This window comes from Podarcis raffonei, chromosome 1 (genome assembly GCF_027172205.1).
Source record: "Podarcis raffonei isolate rPodRaf1 chromosome 1, rPodRaf1.pri, whole genome shotgun sequence".
Lineage (NCBI taxonomy): Eukaryota > Metazoa > Chordata > Lepidosauria > Squamata > Lacertidae > Podarcis > Podarcis raffonei.
In genome coordinates, this window is record NC_070602.1 from 17,424,773 (window position 1) to 17,446,308 (window position 21,536).

The following is a 21,536-nucleotide window of genomic DNA, read 5'->3' on the forward strand; positions in this document are numbered from 1 at the left end:
GTTTAGATCAGTCTTATTTAGTTTTTCTCAATCAGTATGGGTTAAGCCACAGAGCCTAGGACTTGCTGATCAGAAGGTCGGCGGTTCGAATCCCCGTGACGGGTTGAGCTCCCGTTGCTCGGTCCCTGCTCCTGCCAACCTAGCAGTTCGAAAGCACGTCAAAGTGCAAGTAGATAAATAGGTACCTCTCCGGTGGGAAGGTAAACGGCATTTCCGTGTGCTGCTCTGGTTTGCCAGAAGCAGCTTAGTCATGCTGGCCACATGACCCGGAAGCTGTACGCCGGCTCCCTCGGCCAATAAAGCGAGATGAGCGCCGCAACCCCAGAGTCGGTCACGACTGGACCTAATGGTCAGGGGTCCCTTTACCTTTACTCATTCAAGGACCAGTATAAATCCCTATTTGTAGGTTTTGTAGGCAGAACTGTATCCTCGCCATGCTAAGACACTGTTAATGGTTTGTTTCTCCCCCAAGCTCTGACTTCCTGTTACATCCAAGCTAAAGCATCCACGATCCCTGCTTCAGAGGTTAAACTAAACCAGGAATTGCGACGTTGCTCTCCAGTACTAGCAAAATAGAAGAAGTGAAGGGGGCGTGCGCAATCAGCTTGCGCACAGTAAACTGTTAACGACAGTTTACCTTGATGTCTGAACACTGCCACTGTGGTTGGTAAAGGTGGTGGGGTTATGAAAAAAGGATATCATACCTCTATAATTTTGTTCCAGATTGGACGGTGACTGATGGCATCCCAGAGTGTAATGTGTTTGTCTTGCCCACAAGTGAAGAACTGAGGTTTGGAAGGATGGGCTGTTAGTCCCCAAAGCTCATCAGTATGACCCTTAATAAATACAGCAATGTTTCATCAGAACATGAACAACAGAACACTGTGAGTTTCTCTAATATTTTATTGGTAATAATGGGGGGGGGGGACATATAGAATCCTTCTCCCTCTTCCTTCAAATCCCACTTCTGGATCCTCTTTTTCATTAATAGCTTAGCTTAACTCTTTTATTTTCACCCGCAACTGAAATGAAACCTATGTGGATGTAACTTCGCTTATTGCTATTTGCCCCATTGCCCTTCTCCTCTCCCCTTTCCTTCTCTACTACCCAAACTGAGTTCATAAGCTTTGAGGGACAGCGTCCTGTCCACCTCCCCTTTCGTACGTCATGTGACAGCAGCAATTACGCATTCAGCAAGCTCTCAGCTCCTCCAGAGTAGAGATCAAGGAACCTCTTATAATTCAGATTTTTAAAAAATGAACACTATGATTTTGTCTTTCAAAAACTTTGGTCTTAAAGAAGGAATGGGCTCAAAGAAGTACTTACCTGGGTAATGGGAGAAAAGTCTCCCGAGAGGGAACCTTGTAGAACAAAATTCCGAGTCGTGCCGATTAACACGACGTCACCTTTCCCTTCTGCTATTGTTCTTATTGGCCCAAATTGCTCTGGAATCTATTTTCAAAATTCAAAAGCATATTGGTTAATCAAGCTGGCATGTAGTTTCCCCCCTCCAGTGTACATTTTCTACAGTGCTTTCCTCGGAAGGTGGTGGACTCTCATTGGAGGTTTTTAAGCAGAGGTTGGATGGCTATCTGTCATTGATACATTAGCTGAGATTCCTGCATCACAAGGGATGACCTTCGGGGTACCTTCCAGTTCTACAATTCCACAAAATATAGCTATTGTTTTCTTTGCACGATTTGTTGTTGTGTCATTCCCTCCTCCAATGAGACAATTAAGGGAAGTGTCTTATGCTAGTGTTGCAAAAAAGTAGTGGTTTTCATTTTTATTCAGTAATCCATCTGAACACTTGAGTCGCTCAGCAGCCGGCTTGCCATCACTTCCTGCTCCTTGTTCCTCTTCACAGAATCATAGAGTTGGAAGGGACCATGAGGGTCATCTAGTCCAACCCCCTGCAAGGCTTGATTCTCTTGCCTAACACGGGGCTTGAGCTTATGACCCTGAGATTAAGAGTCTCATGCTCTACCCACTGAGCTGCCCACCCAGCTGCCCAGGCCAATATTCTGCTTTGCTGTCATTACTATTTTATTTTACACCTTGTTCTCTGTTGCGAGACCCATGGTTGAAACAATACAGGCTGGCTAAAGCTGCATACACATTATGAGCTTGAAACACGACAGGTTGCCCCTTTCTCAATTTGGATCGAAGCTGGTTTGAGGGTGGGGAAACCACAGCATTCTGTAAGAAACAACAGGACAGGCATGGGTGGTGGCAGAAGTCGCGTGTACACTGCTTCCCCTAACCAGTGTTTGGAGCACGCTGGATGCAATCAGGGAATGGCTGTAGCTCCAAGGTAGAGCACCAGCGTTGCATACAGGAGGTCCTAGGGTTCAATCCCCTGAATCTCCAGACAGGGCTGGAACCCTGCCGATCTGCTGCCGGTAAGTGTTGACAATGAGCCAGATGGACCAATAGTATGATACATGTTCCTATGAATCTTTGATGTAAATGGTGAGTGTACACAGCCTAGCTTGTATTAAGATAAGCCAGAAAATAGGGTAGACAGAAGGTTGTGGAGTCAAGACACTTGAAGAGCTGCAAAGGAGAGAAAAGGGGCTTAAATGCTATAAGAGAGCTGGAATACTAAAAAGAAAGCACAGACAGGCACTATGGAAGAAAGAAACCAAGAAGGGTGCAAACTGATAAATATCGGCTGATTTAAGGGAACAGTCCAGAATACGCAAGGTTGGTTGAGTTTTTTCCTCTACCTGGTTTTTCAATTTGCTCTTATGAGTAACTTAAAACCATTTGCTCAAAACCTGCTTAATTTCTTATTCTACGAAACTATTCAGTAAAAGCGTAATTGGGTATTTTTTTGGGGGGGGGATAGTTTGGGGCTCTATTATTCTTTCTACTCAAGTACCATACCACTCTACCAAGTATTGGAAGTATGTGAGACCAGTTACAGTCCAGGGCTGTTTAGTGAAGGCAGGCAGAGAAAAATAATGGTATCAACTTGGTGAGGTTAACAAGAAGGAGAGGTTGCATTGAAGGGTTTTCTTGTTTCCTTTCCCTCTCATGATTCAAGCAATGTAATGTATTTCAAGGTAGAGAACTATGCTGGGCAAATGTCTGGGATCTGTATCTATGTATTCAAAATCTATGCATTGTATGACCCTTCTGATATTCATATTCTTAGTCTGAGGACATAGGCATTAGCCACGAGAAACAGTGATGTCTTTTAAAAGTTGACAGGGTGGGGAAAAGCTTTTTCAGGATTCGAGCTGCAAAACAATTCTCTTCTCAAACAGGAAATGCTAAGATGTCGCTTTTGAAGGATTGATGACATCACCTCTGTTTTGTGAAGTTTTTGGTAATTCCCATTCCAAGATATTAGCTTTCTGTCTTTTCCACCTCCAGACACAAGCGTTCCGTCTCGCAACATACAAAGTGCAAAAATGCCACCTTCGTGGGCTCCTTGAACTGCAGAGCTTATTCTGTTGGTACCTAGATATGGGAAGAAAACAAGTTATTAACCAAGCAGTGTATCTTATTTGGCGATTCAGTTATTTATTTATTACGGCAAGCCTGTTTTGTCACATTGAAACTCCCTCCCTACTGAAGTTCATCTGGTCTCAGCCCTGTAGTTTAAGGCAGCTGCTTAAGACACACCTTTTTCAGAGGGTGTCTGGAGGAGGAAAGACCTGATTAGATAATTGGATTAGCTGCTATTTAAAGTTGTTATGCTATGCATTTTAAGAACTGTAATGTTTTATATCCTTTATGTATTTTAATACAGATTTTCTTATTTGGTTGTAAACCAACCTGGGGGCTTGTGCAAACGGCCGTATATAAACCACAGAAACGTAAGTAAATAAGTAATATTGTGGACACTGAAAGATACCTTTCGTCTAAACCAACAGGTTTAAGTTGGCCAGTAGATATTTGTGGCTGCAGTGAGCCTTGGAGCTTATTTCTTAAATGTAGCCACAGAACGTAATCAGCTGTTTAATTTGTTAAACCATGTTTGTAGTAAAGATTGAAACATGCAAGGTGTCTGCTATCAATCTAGGACCATGTCAAATGTTTTGCAGGTGATTATTTTCTGCTTCCGGGGGACTGAAATGCTCCTTGCACATCTTGTTTTTTTCATGCCTGTTCGCTACCGCCTCTTGGCAGGTATTTTAACACCATTTTTGCCAATCACCATCAAAAGGCTGACAACATAATCCCAGCTAATCAGGAATCCCATAGCCAGCATGATGTAATTATTAGGCCACGTAGCCAGAACCACTTCACAAGATGGCTTTCGAGTCAGGGCAAAGCTTCCTCCCCTCCCTCAGAAAGGGAAACATTTTTCGCTCCACTCAAACCTTCCATTACTAAGAAGTAGCATACTTTGTGCAGGGGCAATAGCTCTCACAGAATATACCCTTCCCCCAATTGATTCTGAATAAATTCTATTTCATTTTATTTCCAGGGAAAATTAAATAAGCACTTGCATAAATCCAGAAGAAATAACTGTTAAATCTCTGTCATACGTAGTCATTTACTGTTTTATACGCTTACTCTTCTTACCTTTCCCCCATACTAAGATATTTCCGCTTGAGTCGCCAGTAATCGTATCACCGTTTTCAGAAAACGTCACACACAAAACAAATTTTGGCTTTTCTTGTTTCTGTATGGTAAGAGATTTGATATATTTATAATAATCACAGGGGAATAACATATTTATGATATATTTTTATTTATTCAATTTAGATAATTTCAAAACTGCATGCTTACCACAAGATAAAAATCAAGAGAAATGAGTAACACTCAAGAGATTCCAAGTTTTACAGATTACATCAACATATGTTTACAAATTCTTGAAGTATATTAAATAGAATACATTGCACATATGCCTTATCCATGCCATAATACACCTGTTCAATAATGGATTCAAAGCTATCTTCCTTTCTGAAGAAATCTCTTTAAATCAAAACTGCATTTAAAATACCTGGTTGTGGAATGTAAGGTTTTGTTGTAGTGACATTCCAGATTGTGACCCTAAAAATATGGGGGAAAGAAATCACATTCCACATGCTTGGCCTGGACTCAACAGTCAACTATAGGTAGACCCAAAGTCATGCAAATGACCAGTGGATCTTCAGCACTTCCCTTTGAACGCTTTTAAAAATCATGTGGCTTTTGAACTCTCAGTTTGACAAATACCATATTTTTCCATGTGTAAGACTAGGTTTCCCCCCTAAAAAATAATGTCAAAAATTAGGGGGCGTCTTATACATGGATACATCTCTCCCTATTTTCTTAAATCTGAGTCCCCCCATCTTACAGATGGAAAAATACGGTAGTTTGCAATACAGCAATGGTAGCAGTCTGCAGCTGTTTGAGAAACACAAGCCACAAAGTATCACTGGACCTGTGGAAGTGGCTCTATGGAGATCTTGGGTATATATTGGGTTGTGCACCATAAAGATAACATCACAGCCAATATTCTAAGATGCTGGGAAGATATACAAGTTTTGACTAGAAGAAGGAAGAGCAAGTGTGATGAATCAGAGTCATATTTGCAATAGTAGGTAACGTGATGCTTTTACCCAAGAACGGAGAGCAACAACTCATATTTGAGTCTCCAGCTGTTTTTGGACTACAACTCCCATCATCCTGAGCTAGCAGGACCAGTGGTCAGGGATGATGGGAACTGTAGTCCAAAAACAGCTGGAGACCCAAGTTTGGGAAACCCTGGTCTACACCTTGTTGGATGTATCCTGCCATGGGCAGCTTCTCCTTCAGCACTGTGACCTGGTGACACTAGGAGGACAACAAGACCAGAGATACAACACTGGGAGAAAGACAGGTGAAGTTCATACATTGATTTGAACCAGCCAGCCTATTCTTTGGCTATAGGCTTCTTCTATGTAACTTCCGTATGTAACCCCCATGAACATAAGCACTTGTTACCTCAAATAAGCCTTGCTTTTTAATGAGAGAACTGCCTTCAAGCGTCCAAAAATAAAGGTGCGATTTCCCACAAGTAACTATTATATTAGTGTCTGTAGGGTGAAAATCAGCGGCAAATACGGCTTCGTTAGAGCACTAGAAGGAGGGAAAAATTATTTCAACATTTGCAAAAAAAACCAGACATGTCAAAATGCCCACAGACAACATTAAGAGCATCAATAGTCAGTTCATATGCTGCAGAGGGATGTTAAGTGCCTTGCAATACATTAATCTGTATAGATATAGGCCAAATAAGAACATAAGGGGAGGCTGCTGGACCACACTGGAGAGCCAGTGTGGTGTAGTGGTTAAGAGCGGTAGTCATGTAATCTGGGGAACCGGGTTCGTGTCTCTGCTCCTCCACATGCAGCTGCTGGGTGACCTTGGGCCAGTCACACTTCTTTGAAGTCTCTCAGCCCCACTCACCTCACAGAGTGTTTGTTGTGGGGGAGGAAGGGAAAGGAGATTGTTAGCCGCTTTGAGACTCCTGAAGGGGAGTGAAAGGCGGGATATCAAATCCAAACTCTTCTCTTCTTCTTCTTCACACTGGAGGCTAGCAGCAATGCTTACAAGATGTTACACTGAATATGGCACCAATGGGGTAGGAGCGAGGGAACAAACCTGGTGGGTCTCAAGTAGCATAAAAGCAATCTCACTGCAAAATACCTTGACATCTGCTAGCTTTTCTTCTCTCTGCCAGTCCCACACTGAAAGCACATGGTCGTTGGAGTCATCCACTGAACAAAGGTTACTCCCTCCATTCTGAAATAGAACATGAAATATCTCACTGGAGGAATGCACCAAAAAGTGATTTAATATCACCACAGATTCTAATTGGAAAGTCAGTTCTCTACGAGCCAGTCCTTATGAAACCTAAACAGCATCATCCACACAGAAGATGTATTATTGGCAGGTTTGAGGAAAATATACAAAAAATTGTTTAGCAAAAATACAACAACAACACCAACAACAACAACAACAACAACAACAACAACAACAACAACAAATTTATAACCAACCCATCGGACTGGGTTGCCCCAGCTACTCTGGGTGGCTTCCAACATAAAAACACAACAAAACATCAAGCATTAAAAACTTATTAATACAGGGCTGCCTTCAGATGTCTTCAGAAAGTCATGCAATTGGTTATCTCTTTGACATCTGATGGGAGGGCATCACAAGAAGGCCCTCTGCTGTTTTATTACAACTAATTTGGCCCTAAACTTTAAGGGGAGAAAGGAGAGGAATGAGCAGACTTCTTGGTCACAAATTCAGACAGACAGATCTGCAGCAAACAAATAAAAATTCCACTTGTAGAAGAAGTAAAAATGTTTGGGAATTCCTTGTTTGTTTGTTTGTTTGTTTGTTTGTTTAAACCCTTCTTGCCTAAGAAAAAGATTTCACTGAAGCAAAACTATCTCAGCAAAACTAGAATCCAGTAAAATAATATTTGGTGCATTCCACTGGGGACAACCTAACACAGAAGTGAATAGCATTTGCTTACAGAGGAAGCTGTCCCATTGAGTTATGACAACAGATTTTAGAACTGTAAATACTGCAAAAAGCGCATCAACAATACATAAAGAGATATCACTTACCGATTTGGAAAATGCAATGCAAGTGACAGCCCGGTCAAAGAACCCCATCCCAATGACATGCAGCGTGTTCAGAGTAACGGAGTCCCAAATGCGGACATGGGGCAGGAGTTGCTGCAGAAATGGAACAAACAATAGCAACAGCTGCAGTTAGATTTGGGGGTGGGGTGGGGCAGGAATCTGAATACAGTGGTACCTCGGGTTACATACACTTCAGGTTACATACGCTTCAGGTTACAGACTCCGCTAACCCAGAAATAGTACCTCGGGTTAAGAACTTTGCTTCAGGATGAGAACAGAAATCGTGCTCTGGCGGCGCAGAGGCAGCAGGAGGCCGCATTAGCTAAAGTGGTGCTTCAGGTTAAGAACAGTTTCAGGTTAAGTACAGACCTCCGGAACGAATTAAGTACTTAACCTGAGGTACCACTGTATAATCAGAGTATGTGAAAATACCTGCAAATGCATCTTAGCCATATTTAACATCTTCTGTTCATGGAAACACATACATACAGGAGAAAAGGTCCAATTCTCTTTCAACCTCTGCCTCTCATCTGCAATATAGGGGTAATAGTGGTCTAACGTATAGTGTGGTTGTCGGGGTTACTGAGACACTGATATGCAGATGGGCATTTTACTCTATTTCTAGTCCATGTCACTTTTGCAAGTGTAAGTTCCTTCCATTCTGTTTCTACTCCTTTCTAATTTTCTCTTAAAATATATAATTTTCGAATGTGTTTTGATAATTTTTTAGCCAAGAACTGTGTCACAGCATACAGAGAGGTACAAAACCCAATAGAAAGTTGTGGTTCAACCTGCACACTAGTCTAAGAAATGTGGATTAGGTCAGGTCATACCGGGAAAAATCTGGAAAGATCAATTCCCTATGTACACGTGAAGCATTTTTGAGATCCCATCCTGGAATTATTGGGGCCAAGGGGCATGCTTGCTGTTCCCAGAAGTGAGGAGTATGGTTCAACTACAAAACCATACAAAACTTCCAAAATGGTCCAATACATTACAAAAAGATTTAACCTTCTGACAGCTTCACTCTGCCCTCTAAAAGTCAGATGAAACCGACAGGTCTTATAAGGCTTCCAATTTATAACTAATGCACAGCCTATCCAACTTGCATTTGGTGCTCCCTTCAATGACAGCTAATGGAGTTTGACAGGATTATATAACGTCTGCAATGCAGAGTTAGAACGCTAGAGAGCAATCTTTGCAAATCTTTAAAATAGCAAAAGCCATGGCCAACTGACAGACAGTATTTGCCTATTGATGATTGCAGTCCCAAGTTGCAGAGAGGCAGTTCTGTCTATAAGCAAGAAAATCTATTCACGCAAAGTCTGAATAAATACTAAAAGGATTAGCCAGAATTGTTCTTGGTCTTTTTATCAATAAAGATCTCTGCAGGGAGAATCCTTTGGAAGACTTAAAGAAATCACTTTATACTTGAGGTTTAACACGTTGAAATAAACAAGAAAATAAGAATTGCATTTCCATTATCTGCAGTCTTTAATGAGCAATTAAAAAAAGAAAGAGCTGCAGCCAGTGAACCTTACTAGTTCAAATATTTAATAGTAATAATAAATATTCTTATTGAAAATGGCTAAGGTCGATAGTCTTTCATACAGATCCTTTCCCACTTTCCATTACAACCACGGTAACTGTAAAATTTGCTTTAGTGTTTTTAGCAAGGGCATAAGAAGAGCCCCACTAGATTAGAACAAATGCATATCTAGTGCAACATTCTGTTTCCTACTGTGGCCAACCAGATGCCTATGGGGAAATGACAGACAGCAAGATTCTCTCTGGGTGCTGCACCCACAGTGACTGGCATTCAGGGGCTATGCTGACTCAGATCCTGGAGTTGTATACAACCATCATAACTAGAAAGCTAATGGAAAAGGAGATTCTATATTTTAGTACCATCAAATGGTGACATTTATGCCTGACAGTTATAAGTACAGTGGTACCTTGGGTTACATACGCTTCAGGTTACAGACGCCGCTAACCCAGAAATATTACCTCGGGTTAAGAACTTTGCTTCAGGATGAGAACAGAAATCGGGCTCCGGTGGCAGGAGGCCCCATTAGCGAAAGTGGTGCTTCAGGTTAAGAACAGTTTCAGGTTAAGAACGGACCTCTGGAACGAATTAAGTACTTAACCCGAGGTACCACTGTACTCGGGTTCTGCTTGCAAGTTTCCCACAGCCTTGCAAGCTTCCCACTACACAGACAGGAAGCTGGATTGCTAGAAAGGCCTTGTATTCTTATTACATTTCCTCTATCAAGCTCATGCTTTTCTCCAAAGCATTCAGCTTTTTTATGTCATTCATTCTGCCCTTACATTTTATGATCCTGAAGTAGTTCCTGGTGCCTTATTTGCAGTTTCTAGTTTCAAAAGTGCAGTGGCAGCCTGAATAAATAACCACCATTCATCAGAAGAGTGTTTGTACTAAAGTGAAAGAACAATTTGTACAACACAGGTGCAATATTTTTTAAAATGCAACAGAATGAATGAATAAATGAATGAATAGCATAAAATTGAGGAACAAAAGCAGTTCTCGTAAATATTATTATCTGAAATGCTGGGACAAATGAGAAAGTTTTAACAGAGCGCTAAAGAAAAAAATGCAAAGTGTGTTTCCTTAAGGAGGGCATTCAAACTGAGACAACACTTCAAAATAAGACCAGGTCACTACCGTGAATCATTTACCAACAGAACTGGTATACATTGCCCAACAAAGTGAAACAGCACCACATCTGACTCAAGGCTTCATTCTGACGCATCATGCTCTCAAGTGGCAAGTTCTCAGGAATGATATTGATTGACACCAGAAACTGCTATATGCAACAGGAATTGGGTTTTGGACACAAAATAAACATTCAGCTGCCCCAGATTTACATACATGCATCCAGCAGACTGTGTTGTATGAAGAATCCAAATCAAAACTTCACAATCAATGCATACTCAAGCACGAAGCACCCAAGAATGACATGGCTTTAGGTTGGAAAGGAAACTGAACTAGGAACCAAACTCATCCTCATTTATATATCCCTACTAACATCATTTCTTCTATCATTTCCACTACATTGGAGCTCTAGTTCCTTTCAACATATAATCCTGGAGGTTTACTTTTAACACACCTGCTCCTTATTAGTATTAATATATTAGCACATTAGTACGTTAGTATAAAAACAACAGATTTCTAACAAGCAAAATTCTGAACATGATCAATAGGCCGACTTACTTTCCCATCCTTAGATGTTCCTGCAACCTGACCAGTTGCTATGGTGATCCTGTCAGGATGGACAGCTAGGCTGAAGGAGGGAGGGAAAAAACCTTTGTCAAATCTCATATTACAAACACTGTTCACAATGCAAGCTAAAAGAATTCTGAACACCCTGGACTGGATGGTTTCCCAAACATTTATTGCAATGCACACGGAAACATTCTCATTTCAGCCCTTGCCATGTCTAATGTGTGAAGACAAGTATCGCAAGAGACTGAAGGGTGCAAACAATTACAGTATTTTGCACATGCTTTTCATAAACTATTTAAATTTGATAATTTAACTCCCATGACAAATGCTCAAAGTTGCACTGTCCCCAACCTGCAATCTCTTGCAATAACCAAATCAATATTAACACTAAATGCACGAACTATTGAGGACTAGATTTATGCCTGCATCAGTGCTCTTTGTTCCATTTCTTGTAATCATGCAAAGCTGGTGATGAGAACTGATGTGGGGTATTATTTACTATGGGTCGCTTTCAACTCCCTTTTGAAATTATTGACCTAAGTGAGTTGTGGCCATTAATTTGAATGGGTCTAGTTCTGAGTAAAAGTTAGTTGTTTTTATATCTGTTGGAAGCTGCCCAGAGTGGCTGGGGTAATCCAATCAGATGGGTGGGGTAAAATAAATAAATAACAACAACAACAACAACAACAACAACAACAACAATAATAATAATAATAATTGACTGCAGCCCTATATTGTTGTCCTGCTTTTCAGATGCCTGTCTCCCAAAGTGGCCCAAAGAAAAAGAAAGGGGAAAAGCCGTGCACCAGACTTATAAACTAAAAAGATAATGGGGGCTCCCCATGCTTCTGCAACATCTGTAACATCATCATCATCATCATTTTATTTGTATGCCATAGTTGTATGCCATCATTTGTATTCCAACAGATTTACATAATTATCAACATAACAAAAGCCATGAGCAATAAATAAAACATCAAAAAGTACCATACATAACCAAATGGAAAACCATTTCCACATAAATCATAAAATCTAAAACTAAGAAAACAGCAAGGCCACAGGAGTTAGAGCAGTGTGTTATTTCAGGGAAGAAAGCAAGAAGTGAGTTCCCTGAAGCGGCTCCTTCTCTGGCCCCTGGATGAGGTTGGGCTGGTCTCCTTTTTGCCTTCATTTCTAGAAGGCAGTAGTGCAGCCTCATAGTGATCCTAGGTCCTCTTTCTCATGGCAGGAGCCAGAATTTTCTGCTCTCCAGCTCCAGGGTGGTAATAGCTACAACTGTGGGCTGTTAGCCAGGTATCAGTTCCATGAGTAATGGAAGAAGTATGAATGGCTTAACTTTTGTGCTCTCATTCCTACCTAGGCACTGCATTGTTGGAAAATTAAGACAAGGCAGGTGCCAGTATCCCCAGCATCACCAGGTGGAGGACCATGTGGGTACTGTGTCTGCCCCCTCCCCCTAAAATTTGTGCTGCTGCACAGTACAGTTGTACCTTGGTTGTCAAACGGAATCCGTTCTGGAAGTCTGTTCGACTTCTGAAAATGTTCGATAACCAAGGCGCGGCTTCTGATTGGCTGCAGGAGCTTCCTGCACTTAACCGGAAGCCGCAGAAGCTGCGTCGGACGTTCGGCTTGCAAAGAACGTTCACAAACCAGAACACTCACTTCCAGGTTTGCGGCGTTCAGAAGCCCAAACGAGTGCCAAGGCGTTCGTCAACCAAGGTACGACTGTATTTACAAGACGTGGGCAAACTTCAGGCTACTCTGTTTTTACTGGAACACCAAAATCTACCAGCCAGAGCCAGGTGCAAAATGGTGCTTCAGCGAGATGGCCATACGCTAAGAATTAAGGAATATGGGACCTTTGAACAAATGCCCAGCCCAGCAATTTGTGATCCGTACCAGAACCAAACTCTCAAGTCCTATCACAAGGAATCTAACTGGACGGGCAGGGCTTTTAAGTTGATGCCATTATTAAGACTATTAAGGGGTTAGAAACTGTTGTAGATTTCTGCAAACCACCTAGAGATCTGCCAGTAGATCCCAATCTACTTTCTGCCCACCCCTGCTTTATGAGAAATGGGACACGCTATAGTTTCAATTCTTCCACCTTGTTTTATTGCCAAGGTATCAATGCCCTATACAGCTTACCACTTGACATCGTCATTGTGAGCGGTGTAATGCCGCTGCAGTTGCTCTTCAACATTGTACAACACAACAACAGACGCAATGAAATACACGGTTTCGCCCGTCGGAAGGAGGTACAGGTTACTACGGCAGTCCCGACCCCTGTAGCCATAGCTGACATCTTAGTTAAGATCATAATAGTTTGCAAGCGGCCGTTCAAAAATTGCAAGCGCCATTTGATGTGGCAATTTGGGTCCATACTGTAAGGCTCTATGACTGCGCTAGTTTATTTGCACCAGATGCTGAACGCAGTTCACTAACCGTTGTTCCATTTCCTGGTGAATCTGGTGGAGACAGATTTCTTTTTTGGGGAGCAATGGGCTTTCCTTTCAGATGTTCTGTGCTGTATCTCAGCAGACATGATGTACAACATCAGGTATGCTGTCTGGGAGCCCTCCCTGTTGGTTGAGGTGGGTTTGGTTTCAAGTGGCAGAAGGAGAGCTCGCCATTTGAAACAGGATTCCCCCCTCCCCCATCAAGCCTGCAGGTGGGACAACCTCCATTTCAAACAAGAGACTGGGACCTTCCCAGTGAACAGATCTCCTCACCTTTAAGCAGTTCAGACCTGGAATATCCTGCTGCTGTTCTTCATTGGGGACAACTCCACAGCCACAAAGCAAGAAGGTATAAGCCCACCCCCTCGGGAAATGCTAGCACAGTGTGCCTATAGACTTATCACCCAAACCACAACACAGATGAGTATACCTCCCCTTTAGGACTTTTGCAATGTACAGTTCACCTGCCTTCCCCTGTATTCGGTCTGTTGTACAAATTTGCCTTGAAATAATTTAAATGATGCAACTGAAGGAGCCTGCAACAATACAGAAGCAGTGAATCTCATTCTCCAACCACCAGTGCCAATCATGGGCAGATCTAATCTAATCGTGGGAATTAATCTATATGTTAAATGGTACTATTTGGCACATGGTGCTATTTAACATTTAAAATCATGCAGCAGCATGCTTTGTCATACATGGTTTCTTGCTTATTGAAGGTCAAGATGAACTTTGGATGGATAAATTGATAGACAGACAGAGGCCCCGTACAGTACTTCTGATTTGTCTTCAAAAGACTGGCCAACAGTGACTTGTGTGCTTAGGAAAGAATCTGAAAAATAATTCTAGGAGTAAATAAAAAGAGAACCAGCATAAACTGTCTTTCTGTGTAGCATATGACCAAGCAATGACGGTATTTATACAACCTAAATGGATGTGCTCAAAATCATGATGTATTTTCTAAGAATTCTGTTCCTTAAAAACTGCAGAGACATATAAATACCCTTTGATATGCCAGTAAAAGAGAAAAGCTGTTTAAGTACATTATAATTAGTAACCATAGCGCCCTACTTTTCTGCAATGTGCCTAATTTAACCATGTGATAATTAACTGGTTTTAAACATAAACCTTCAGGCTACATTCAGCTGAAGCCTTCCTAGAGCTGCTTAATGGGATAAAGATGTGCAGCAGAAGTTTCATATTATTAATACTCATTTGATTGTTTTATCAGTAAAATGGTAATTGCTTCCAAAAAAAACCCCAGATGCCCGCTATGTTTAATAACCTTCCAAGATACATTACAAAAAAACAACAACACACAACCGAACCCAAGAAATGAGCAGTTTCTACGTTTAACATGCAGCCATAAGCAAAGGATACACCCATTCCAGTTTTAGCCTCTTGGCTGGTAGTTCTGCTTTTGCTTCCAGACTGTAAGATTCCACTTGATCTTTGGGCATGAACATGGTAACAGGGCGTCCACGCAGAAACATTTTAACGTATCCTTCCTCTACAAAAAGGTCAAAAGACAGAAAGAATTACACACATACACCATTAGTCATGTACTTCAACGTTCTTCTATCCCAGCCCACTAATATGTTGCATTGAATGACACGTTGAAGTTACATTGGGGGGGGGGATGCTGTTCCCCACCCCACCCTGGCAAGCAAAATTTGAAATAATCAGTTATACACACCAAGTCCCCTTCTGCTTTAAATCTCTTTACAATACTGAAGAAGAAACTCCAAAGATTACAATTAACACCAAAAAAAAAATATGCCACATGAAATTCTTTTATTTATTTTTATTGAATATTTACACATCTGGGTGTCAGCATCTACAATTTTTAACATTCACGGCATCTTAGTGTAAAGACAAACTTTGCACTCGGTTTATATTGTTAGAGATACACTGGAAGCACAACGAGGACAGGCAATTAGTAAAAGATCTGCGCTGAAGTACATGTAAGAAAGAAGAAGGCTAAGCTTTAAAACAGAAGCAGCAAGAATGACAGCACAGAGAAAGGAGAGAGAAACATAAAAGAATGACAGATCTGAACTCTGCTGACATTAAGTAAACACCCTGAACACCAGAAATGCTCTAGTCGACGGTGCTTTAAGTGAAGTATGAAGCCAGAGGAACTTTAATAACAGATCTGGAAGTACTGACTTGGGGACTTCATGGGGCTTAAAAAGCTAGGTGATCTAGGAAATGTCATGATAGTCTGACTAGGACTTTTAGGAAATGGCAAAGCCAAAGGAGGTTTCTTGCGAACAGCTGGTGAAGCTTTTCGAGGTTCAGAACTTGCTGCCTCCTGCTGCTCCATCGGCAGATCAAGGGATCCAGCCTTGTTCTCATCCAAATCGGGCAGTTTTGGAGTCAATGACATCAGCAGAGTTACTAGACGGAATAATCGTGGGCATAGAGAAAATGGAAGGGCAGAAGCAATAACATTATGTAAATCAGTGAGAGAATTTTAGGTCTACTAAAAGCATTGCTAAGGATTTTCAAACACCATTTAAAAAAAAATAGAGCCAGTGTTTAAAGGAGGAGGGCTTTGTTTTAGTAGACAAACATACCGTATTTTTTGCTCTATAAGACTCACTTTTTCCCTCCTAAAAAGTAAGGGGAAATGTGTGTGCGTCTTATGGAGCGAATGCAGGCTGTGCAGCTATCCCAGAAGCCAGAACCTCTTGCTGTTCTGGCTTCTGAGATTCAGAATATTTTTTTTCTTGTTTTCCTCCTCCCAAAACTAGGTGCATCTTGTGATCCGGTGTGTCTTATAGAGCGAAAAATACGGTAATTTATGTGTTGTCATTGTAGTTTTAATCAGAATTCACAGAACAACAATATCATGTTATAAGCTTATTTGCCAATAACAATTTAACAGTTGTTGCAGTGGTTAGTGTTTTTTTAAAACCCGCAATGCACATATGGAATGTAACCGAAGCTTAACTAGACACCTTCTAATTCTTTTCTCTTTTTTTTAAGGAAGAGCAACAAAACGCGTTGAAGCGAACACATAACTGCAAGCTTAACAAAGCTGTAGAGATTCTTTCAAAGCATGAAAAGTTGCTACAGTACTTTACAGCTGCACATAGAAAAACAAAGTACACAATGAATGGCTGGACACTTGACAGTTCCCGAGCTGTACAGGAAAGTTACAGGTAGCTACATTTCTAGGCCTACAACAACAAAACAAAGCACACCTGTCCTTAAACATGGACTATGTAGCACACATCAAAAGCTCAAAAGATCACTTATCAGAAAACAATGCGGGTAGCCAATGTTAAAGTCCAATGCTGATGGAATGCTGCCAATCTCCAAAGCAAAATCAGGAGGCTGTGAGTTCATGGAGGTCCTCAACCCCCATCTAAACCATGACAACCCTGATTCTGCTCACCTGGCTTCCACTCTTAATCAGGAAGCCAGGTGAGAAGAACCACGGTTATCTTGATCAGGTTTTAAACACAAGATGTTTTGGACTACAACTCCCATGACACACTATTACTGGCTGTGCTTCCTGGGGCTAATGGGAATTGCTGTCCAAAAGATCTGGAGGGCATCACTTTGACTACTCCTTCCCTAGTGCCAGCAGGGACTTGGCACTGGGAAGAAGTAGTAGTAGTAGTATATGCCCTGCTTCCAAGTTCTCAGGCACTGGCAGCGCTACATTTGCATGGCACCCACCTAATGCGAGGATTGGGTTTTAAATTAATGCTTATTAGCGTATTGTTCTTCTGAAATGTGTTATGCATCCACTTAGCGTAAGCACACAACCACTAATTGTATCCAAGCATTGTGAGACAGCTGCCTTTGGGGAACCTGTCCTAACCTAACATTTACCATGTAAGCAAGTAAATGCTTAGATGGGTAAGCAGCAATCACTGTAGCACTAGATCACTACATTACACATTATGGGTACAAGCATTTAGAATCAGGGTACAGTCGTACCTTGGAAGTCGAACGGAATCCGTTCCGGAAGTCCATTCGACTTCCAAAACGTTTGGAAACCAAAGTGCGGCTTCTGATTGGCTGCAGGAAGCTCCTGCAGCCAATCGGAAGCCCCATTGGACGTTTGGCTTCCAAAAATAGTTTGCAAACCAGAACAGTCACTTCCAGATTTGCGTCATTCAGAAGCCAAAACGTTCGAGAAATAAGCTGGTCGAATACCAAGGTACGGTACTAAACTCTTGTCCACAGAACACACAATTAACTCAAAACAACCTTGCTATCAGTCACACGCCAGGAATGATTAATAATCCTTTCCAGGCAAACATCTACCCAAACTTATTGTCAAGACCACCCGTTCATAACAGGTGTGTGGCAGCAGACATAGATACTGATAGGCTAATTCAGACAGTGGCATGCCCACCATCACTTAAAATATTTATGTAGCCTTTTTTGCTTTAGTATTCAAAGACACAGAAAGAACAACAGACGGCAAGTGTCTTAGAATAACAGACTGCAAGAGAAGATACTGGCTAATGGAAGTGAAGCCACTATATAAAAAGGTGAAAGACTGTTAAATTGTTAAAAGCAAGGCTGGATAAAGCACCTGCAGTATTCTTATACTACTGCAGGAACAGCTGGGAAACAGAACTGAGCAGAAAGGTTGAAACTAGCAACGCCTCAAGTTGCTTCCATGAGAGACTGCAAAATTAGTTACATGCGGCTTGTTGAACAATATGAACCACGAGAATAGAAGCAACCATGATTAAGAACTTAGCCTCACATAATATTTAGGAGATGCGGATTAATGAGGAGTTAGTTAGGAATAAACCATTTGTACAAATGCAACACAAATCTGTTTACACAAGCTACAATGAAAACAATTGTGCATCGATTAAAACTTGGTTAAATGTTAATTATCAGCAAGCACATCCAATATCATAACCCTAATTTGGCATTCATATATATCCAACCGTATCCCTCTGCTCATGGAAGGCTCTTTGCTCCAATGGAAGCTTCCATGAATGGAAGGAGGAGGTAGGTGATTTTCACCAATTTCCCCTTTGGCCTGCGGCCCACCTCCCACTCTGTTTGGGGGAGTTCCCCAAACCCTCTAGCGCAGATTTGCAAGGAGCTGCAGAGAGAAGGGGGGAAATCAGTAAAAATTGCTTCTTGTCACCTGTTTCCATTCATAGAAGACTCTAATGGACCTAACAGTCTTTGCATAAGCAGAGGGACACAACTGGAGACAACCAAATACGTTAACAGCACTGAAATATCTGTTAGCCACTGCTGTATGCTCATTGGCAATTCAGGTTAAGTCTATGATTTACCAGGGACAATTAAGGAAGTGAGCAAGCACTGCAATGCCACTCTAAATGCTTATTTAGGCACACATTAGGAGACTAACCAAACAAACTATATAGTGCAGGCTCTATCACATGGCTTCTCAGTGGAAGTGCCAAGCAACTATTATCACACAATGGTACATTCATGTGTTGCCATATAGCTCTCTAACATTTGTCTCTTTCCTTGGCCATTTATTTGACCAGATCAACTAAAAATCAAAGCGAAAATCCATTTGGATTAAATTCTACAAGGCTTACAACCCAGTAGGCGCCCTGCAAGAACTTTGGTCAGAAGAAACCGAACTTGTTTAGCGTTGTAGCAGTAGAAGAAAGATGTTGCCTCAATGGAGACAAACTCCTTTGGCTCTGTTAATAAGATTGCTTAGAGAGCTATGAGGTTTCAGAAGTGAGGCCTACCTACCTTTACAATGTGTCACACGGCGCTTCCCTTGTGGTTACAGAGACAGAGATAGAAGGGCTAGATAAAGATGCATTCAAGAACAGTCAGGCTCACCTAAATCCCTGCTCTATGGACTCCCCAACCGTCCTCTGTGATGTCCTGTTCAGGGAATACTATTTTTGGTTCATGCAAGTGGTCTGAATCTTCCACAGACAACCAGTGAACAGGATGACCCTAGATTGATTCACATGTTGCTGTTTGTGCTAACTGCAATTTAGACTGCAAATGACATGTTGTGTTTGAGATGTACAGACCAGCCATGGGTTTATTCGGTTTCCATCATCTCCTACCATCTACAACAATCTCAGGATGCTATTCCAAATACAGTGGTACCTCGGGTTAAGTACTTAATTCGTTCCGGAGGTCTGTACTTAACCTGAAACTGTTCTTAAGCTGAATCACCACTTTAGCTAATGGGGCCTCCTGCTGCCGCTGCGCCGCCGGAGCACAATTTCTGTTCTTATCCTGAAGCAAAGTTCTTAACCTGAAGCACTATTTCTGGGTTAGCGGAGTCTGTAACCTGAAGCGTATGTAACCCAAGGTACCACTGTAGTAGCTTGGGGGGAGGGGGAGGAATATCCCAAACTATTTTTCTTTTAACCCAGAATATATTCCCCAAATTGTAGTTTACCGACCAGCTTCAAACCATGCTTCTTGCCTGGAGACCACTTGAAAAACATGGTTTCTTGGATGGTACTGGTTCAGGTATCACAATAAATCATGGTTTGGTGTGATGTCTGAACCACTTCATCATGCAACCATTCTTGCGAGAGAGGCCGAAAGTGGAGGACTGTGGGTATTACTGCTTATTCTATTTGCAACGGCAGATGTGATGCTCACAGTTGGGATAATCAGAACTTCACATAAAGACATCTACTTCACTGTGCCAAGAAGTAAGGAAGATTTTACCACATGTTGGATGTAGTAAAATGATCATTAGTGTGGGGCTTAGTAGCTGATGCTCTCAACAGATTGAATGCATTTAATGGCCAATCCTTCTATACAACAATAGTAGCGTGTACTCCTCTTTTTAAAAGCAGAATAGATAGAAAACATAGGGAAGTATGTTAAAAAGTATGCCCCCCCCCAATATTGGCTCCTAAGAAGTAGAAAAAAAGGCATTGTTATTGATTTAGGGAATGATTCTGCTTGATTCAAGGAAAGTATTCACATGCTATAACACTGTCCTTTCCACCTCAACCCCATTTTCTCCTATGAGCTTTGGTTTTGTCGGGTGAGAGGTCACAAATCAGAAATATTGCTGTGTGCTGCTTCTCGTCAAGTGTGGTAGGTGTGTAACTGGAAATGAGGCTCTTTCCCGTGTGCCTGCAGTTGTAGGGAGGATTAACCTGCCTACAAAAAACACACCTGAAGACCTTTTTAATTTCTGTACTTGTTACATTTGTATTTCGCCTTCCCTCCAATAGATGCTAAAGTGAGGATCATTAAAACTGAGGCACAACAAGTAAATGTTTGATGCTACTCTGAATCCCAAATGAACCCCCCAAAATTCATCATTAATTACTGAATTAAGGACACTGCACACGCTTCTTGAAAAAGATAAAATTAAAAGAAAAATATTACCTGATAAAACCAGCATATCAAGTTCATTTCCAGAAAATGTGAAACTACTAATTACCATTTGTTAATCACTGTAAAGTAGGACTAGGCCATGTCTTAGGAAATTAACAGTCAGAGTTCTGTTGACAGTTCTGTTGACCAGTTAACTCAGTAGAAAGCCTAGCTACCTACAAATGTTCAAACCATGTTTAGAAAAAGGTTATATCATCATGAAAACACCATTTACATAAGAATAAAGAAAGCAAAACAATTACCTGCACTGAACATTGGTTCCTTAGGCTTGCTGTGAAAATAATCAAGAAACATCCTTTTAACAAGACTTGCATGTCCATCTTTCCTCCCAAGCCCCACTCTCCTTCATGACCATCCATCTCAACTAAAACAAAATTGCCATCCATTCAGTTCAGCAGGGATGAAGTACTGGCTTTGTTTTTGATTCTGGCAGGCCCTTGCACAGCTTGTCTGAGGCCCAGGGTGGGAATCCCCGGATGGCTGGGAGGCATGGGGCATTCTTGGCATGACTGAGGCGGGACTCAGAAGGGACCCCTGTCCAGCTTTGCCCTCCATGCAAAGTGTACCCAGCCGCCCCCCTGCACCGTTCAGAATCATGCAACTATAACTGCATGAGGCAAGAGAATGGAGCTGTACATGTTTGTCCTATGTCTGTCCATCCCCAGTGTCCCACACTGCCCCTCCCTAGGGATGGAAAAATCTGACAATTTCAGTGTCTCTCAGTTTCTCATTTTCCCAATCGTAACGTTGCACCTCAACATTTCCACCTCAGTGCAATTGAAAATAAACAAATCATGAAAGGTCACCAACATTTTAGTGTGAATTTCTCCTAATATGCACGTTTTTGTATGCAATTTTGTCAAATCTAAACTTCTTTTCACAGCAATTTTCACAAATACA

General features: G+C 41.5%; 1 protein-coding gene across 5 annotated transcripts in view; it reads right to left on the minus strand.

Moving 5' to 3' along the window:
• Window positions 1-21,536, minus strand: part of EML1 (EMAP like 1) — a 128,676-nt gene that overhangs the window by 14,167 nt on the left and 92,973 nt on the right. For 3 of the 5 annotated variants that reach the window (XM_053375220.1, XM_053375211.1, XM_053375228.1), the window contains 11 exons: window positions 20,879-20,907; window positions 14,664-14,793; window positions 12,973-13,122; window positions 10,813-10,882; window positions 7,563-7,673; window positions 6,631-6,726; window positions 5,926-6,060; window positions 4,540-4,639; window positions 3,314-3,468; window positions 1,327-1,452; window positions 705-836 (listed from right to left, as the gene is read on the minus strand). In XM_053375220.1, coding sequence (XP_053231195.1) covers window positions 705-836; window positions 1,327-1,452; window positions 3,314-3,468; window positions 4,540-4,639; window positions 5,926-6,060; window positions 6,631-6,726; window positions 7,563-7,673; window positions 10,813-10,882; window positions 12,973-13,122; window positions 14,664-14,793; window positions 20,879-20,907 — 1,234 coding nt within the window. The remainder of the gene's footprint in view (window positions 1-704; window positions 837-1,326; window positions 1,453-3,313; window positions 3,469-4,539; window positions 4,640-5,925; window positions 6,061-6,630; window positions 6,727-7,562; window positions 7,674-10,812; window positions 10,883-12,972; window positions 13,123-14,663; window positions 14,794-20,878; window positions 20,908-21,536) is intronic. The other 2 variants (XM_053375237.1, XM_053375245.1) reach the window with 1 other exon arrangement.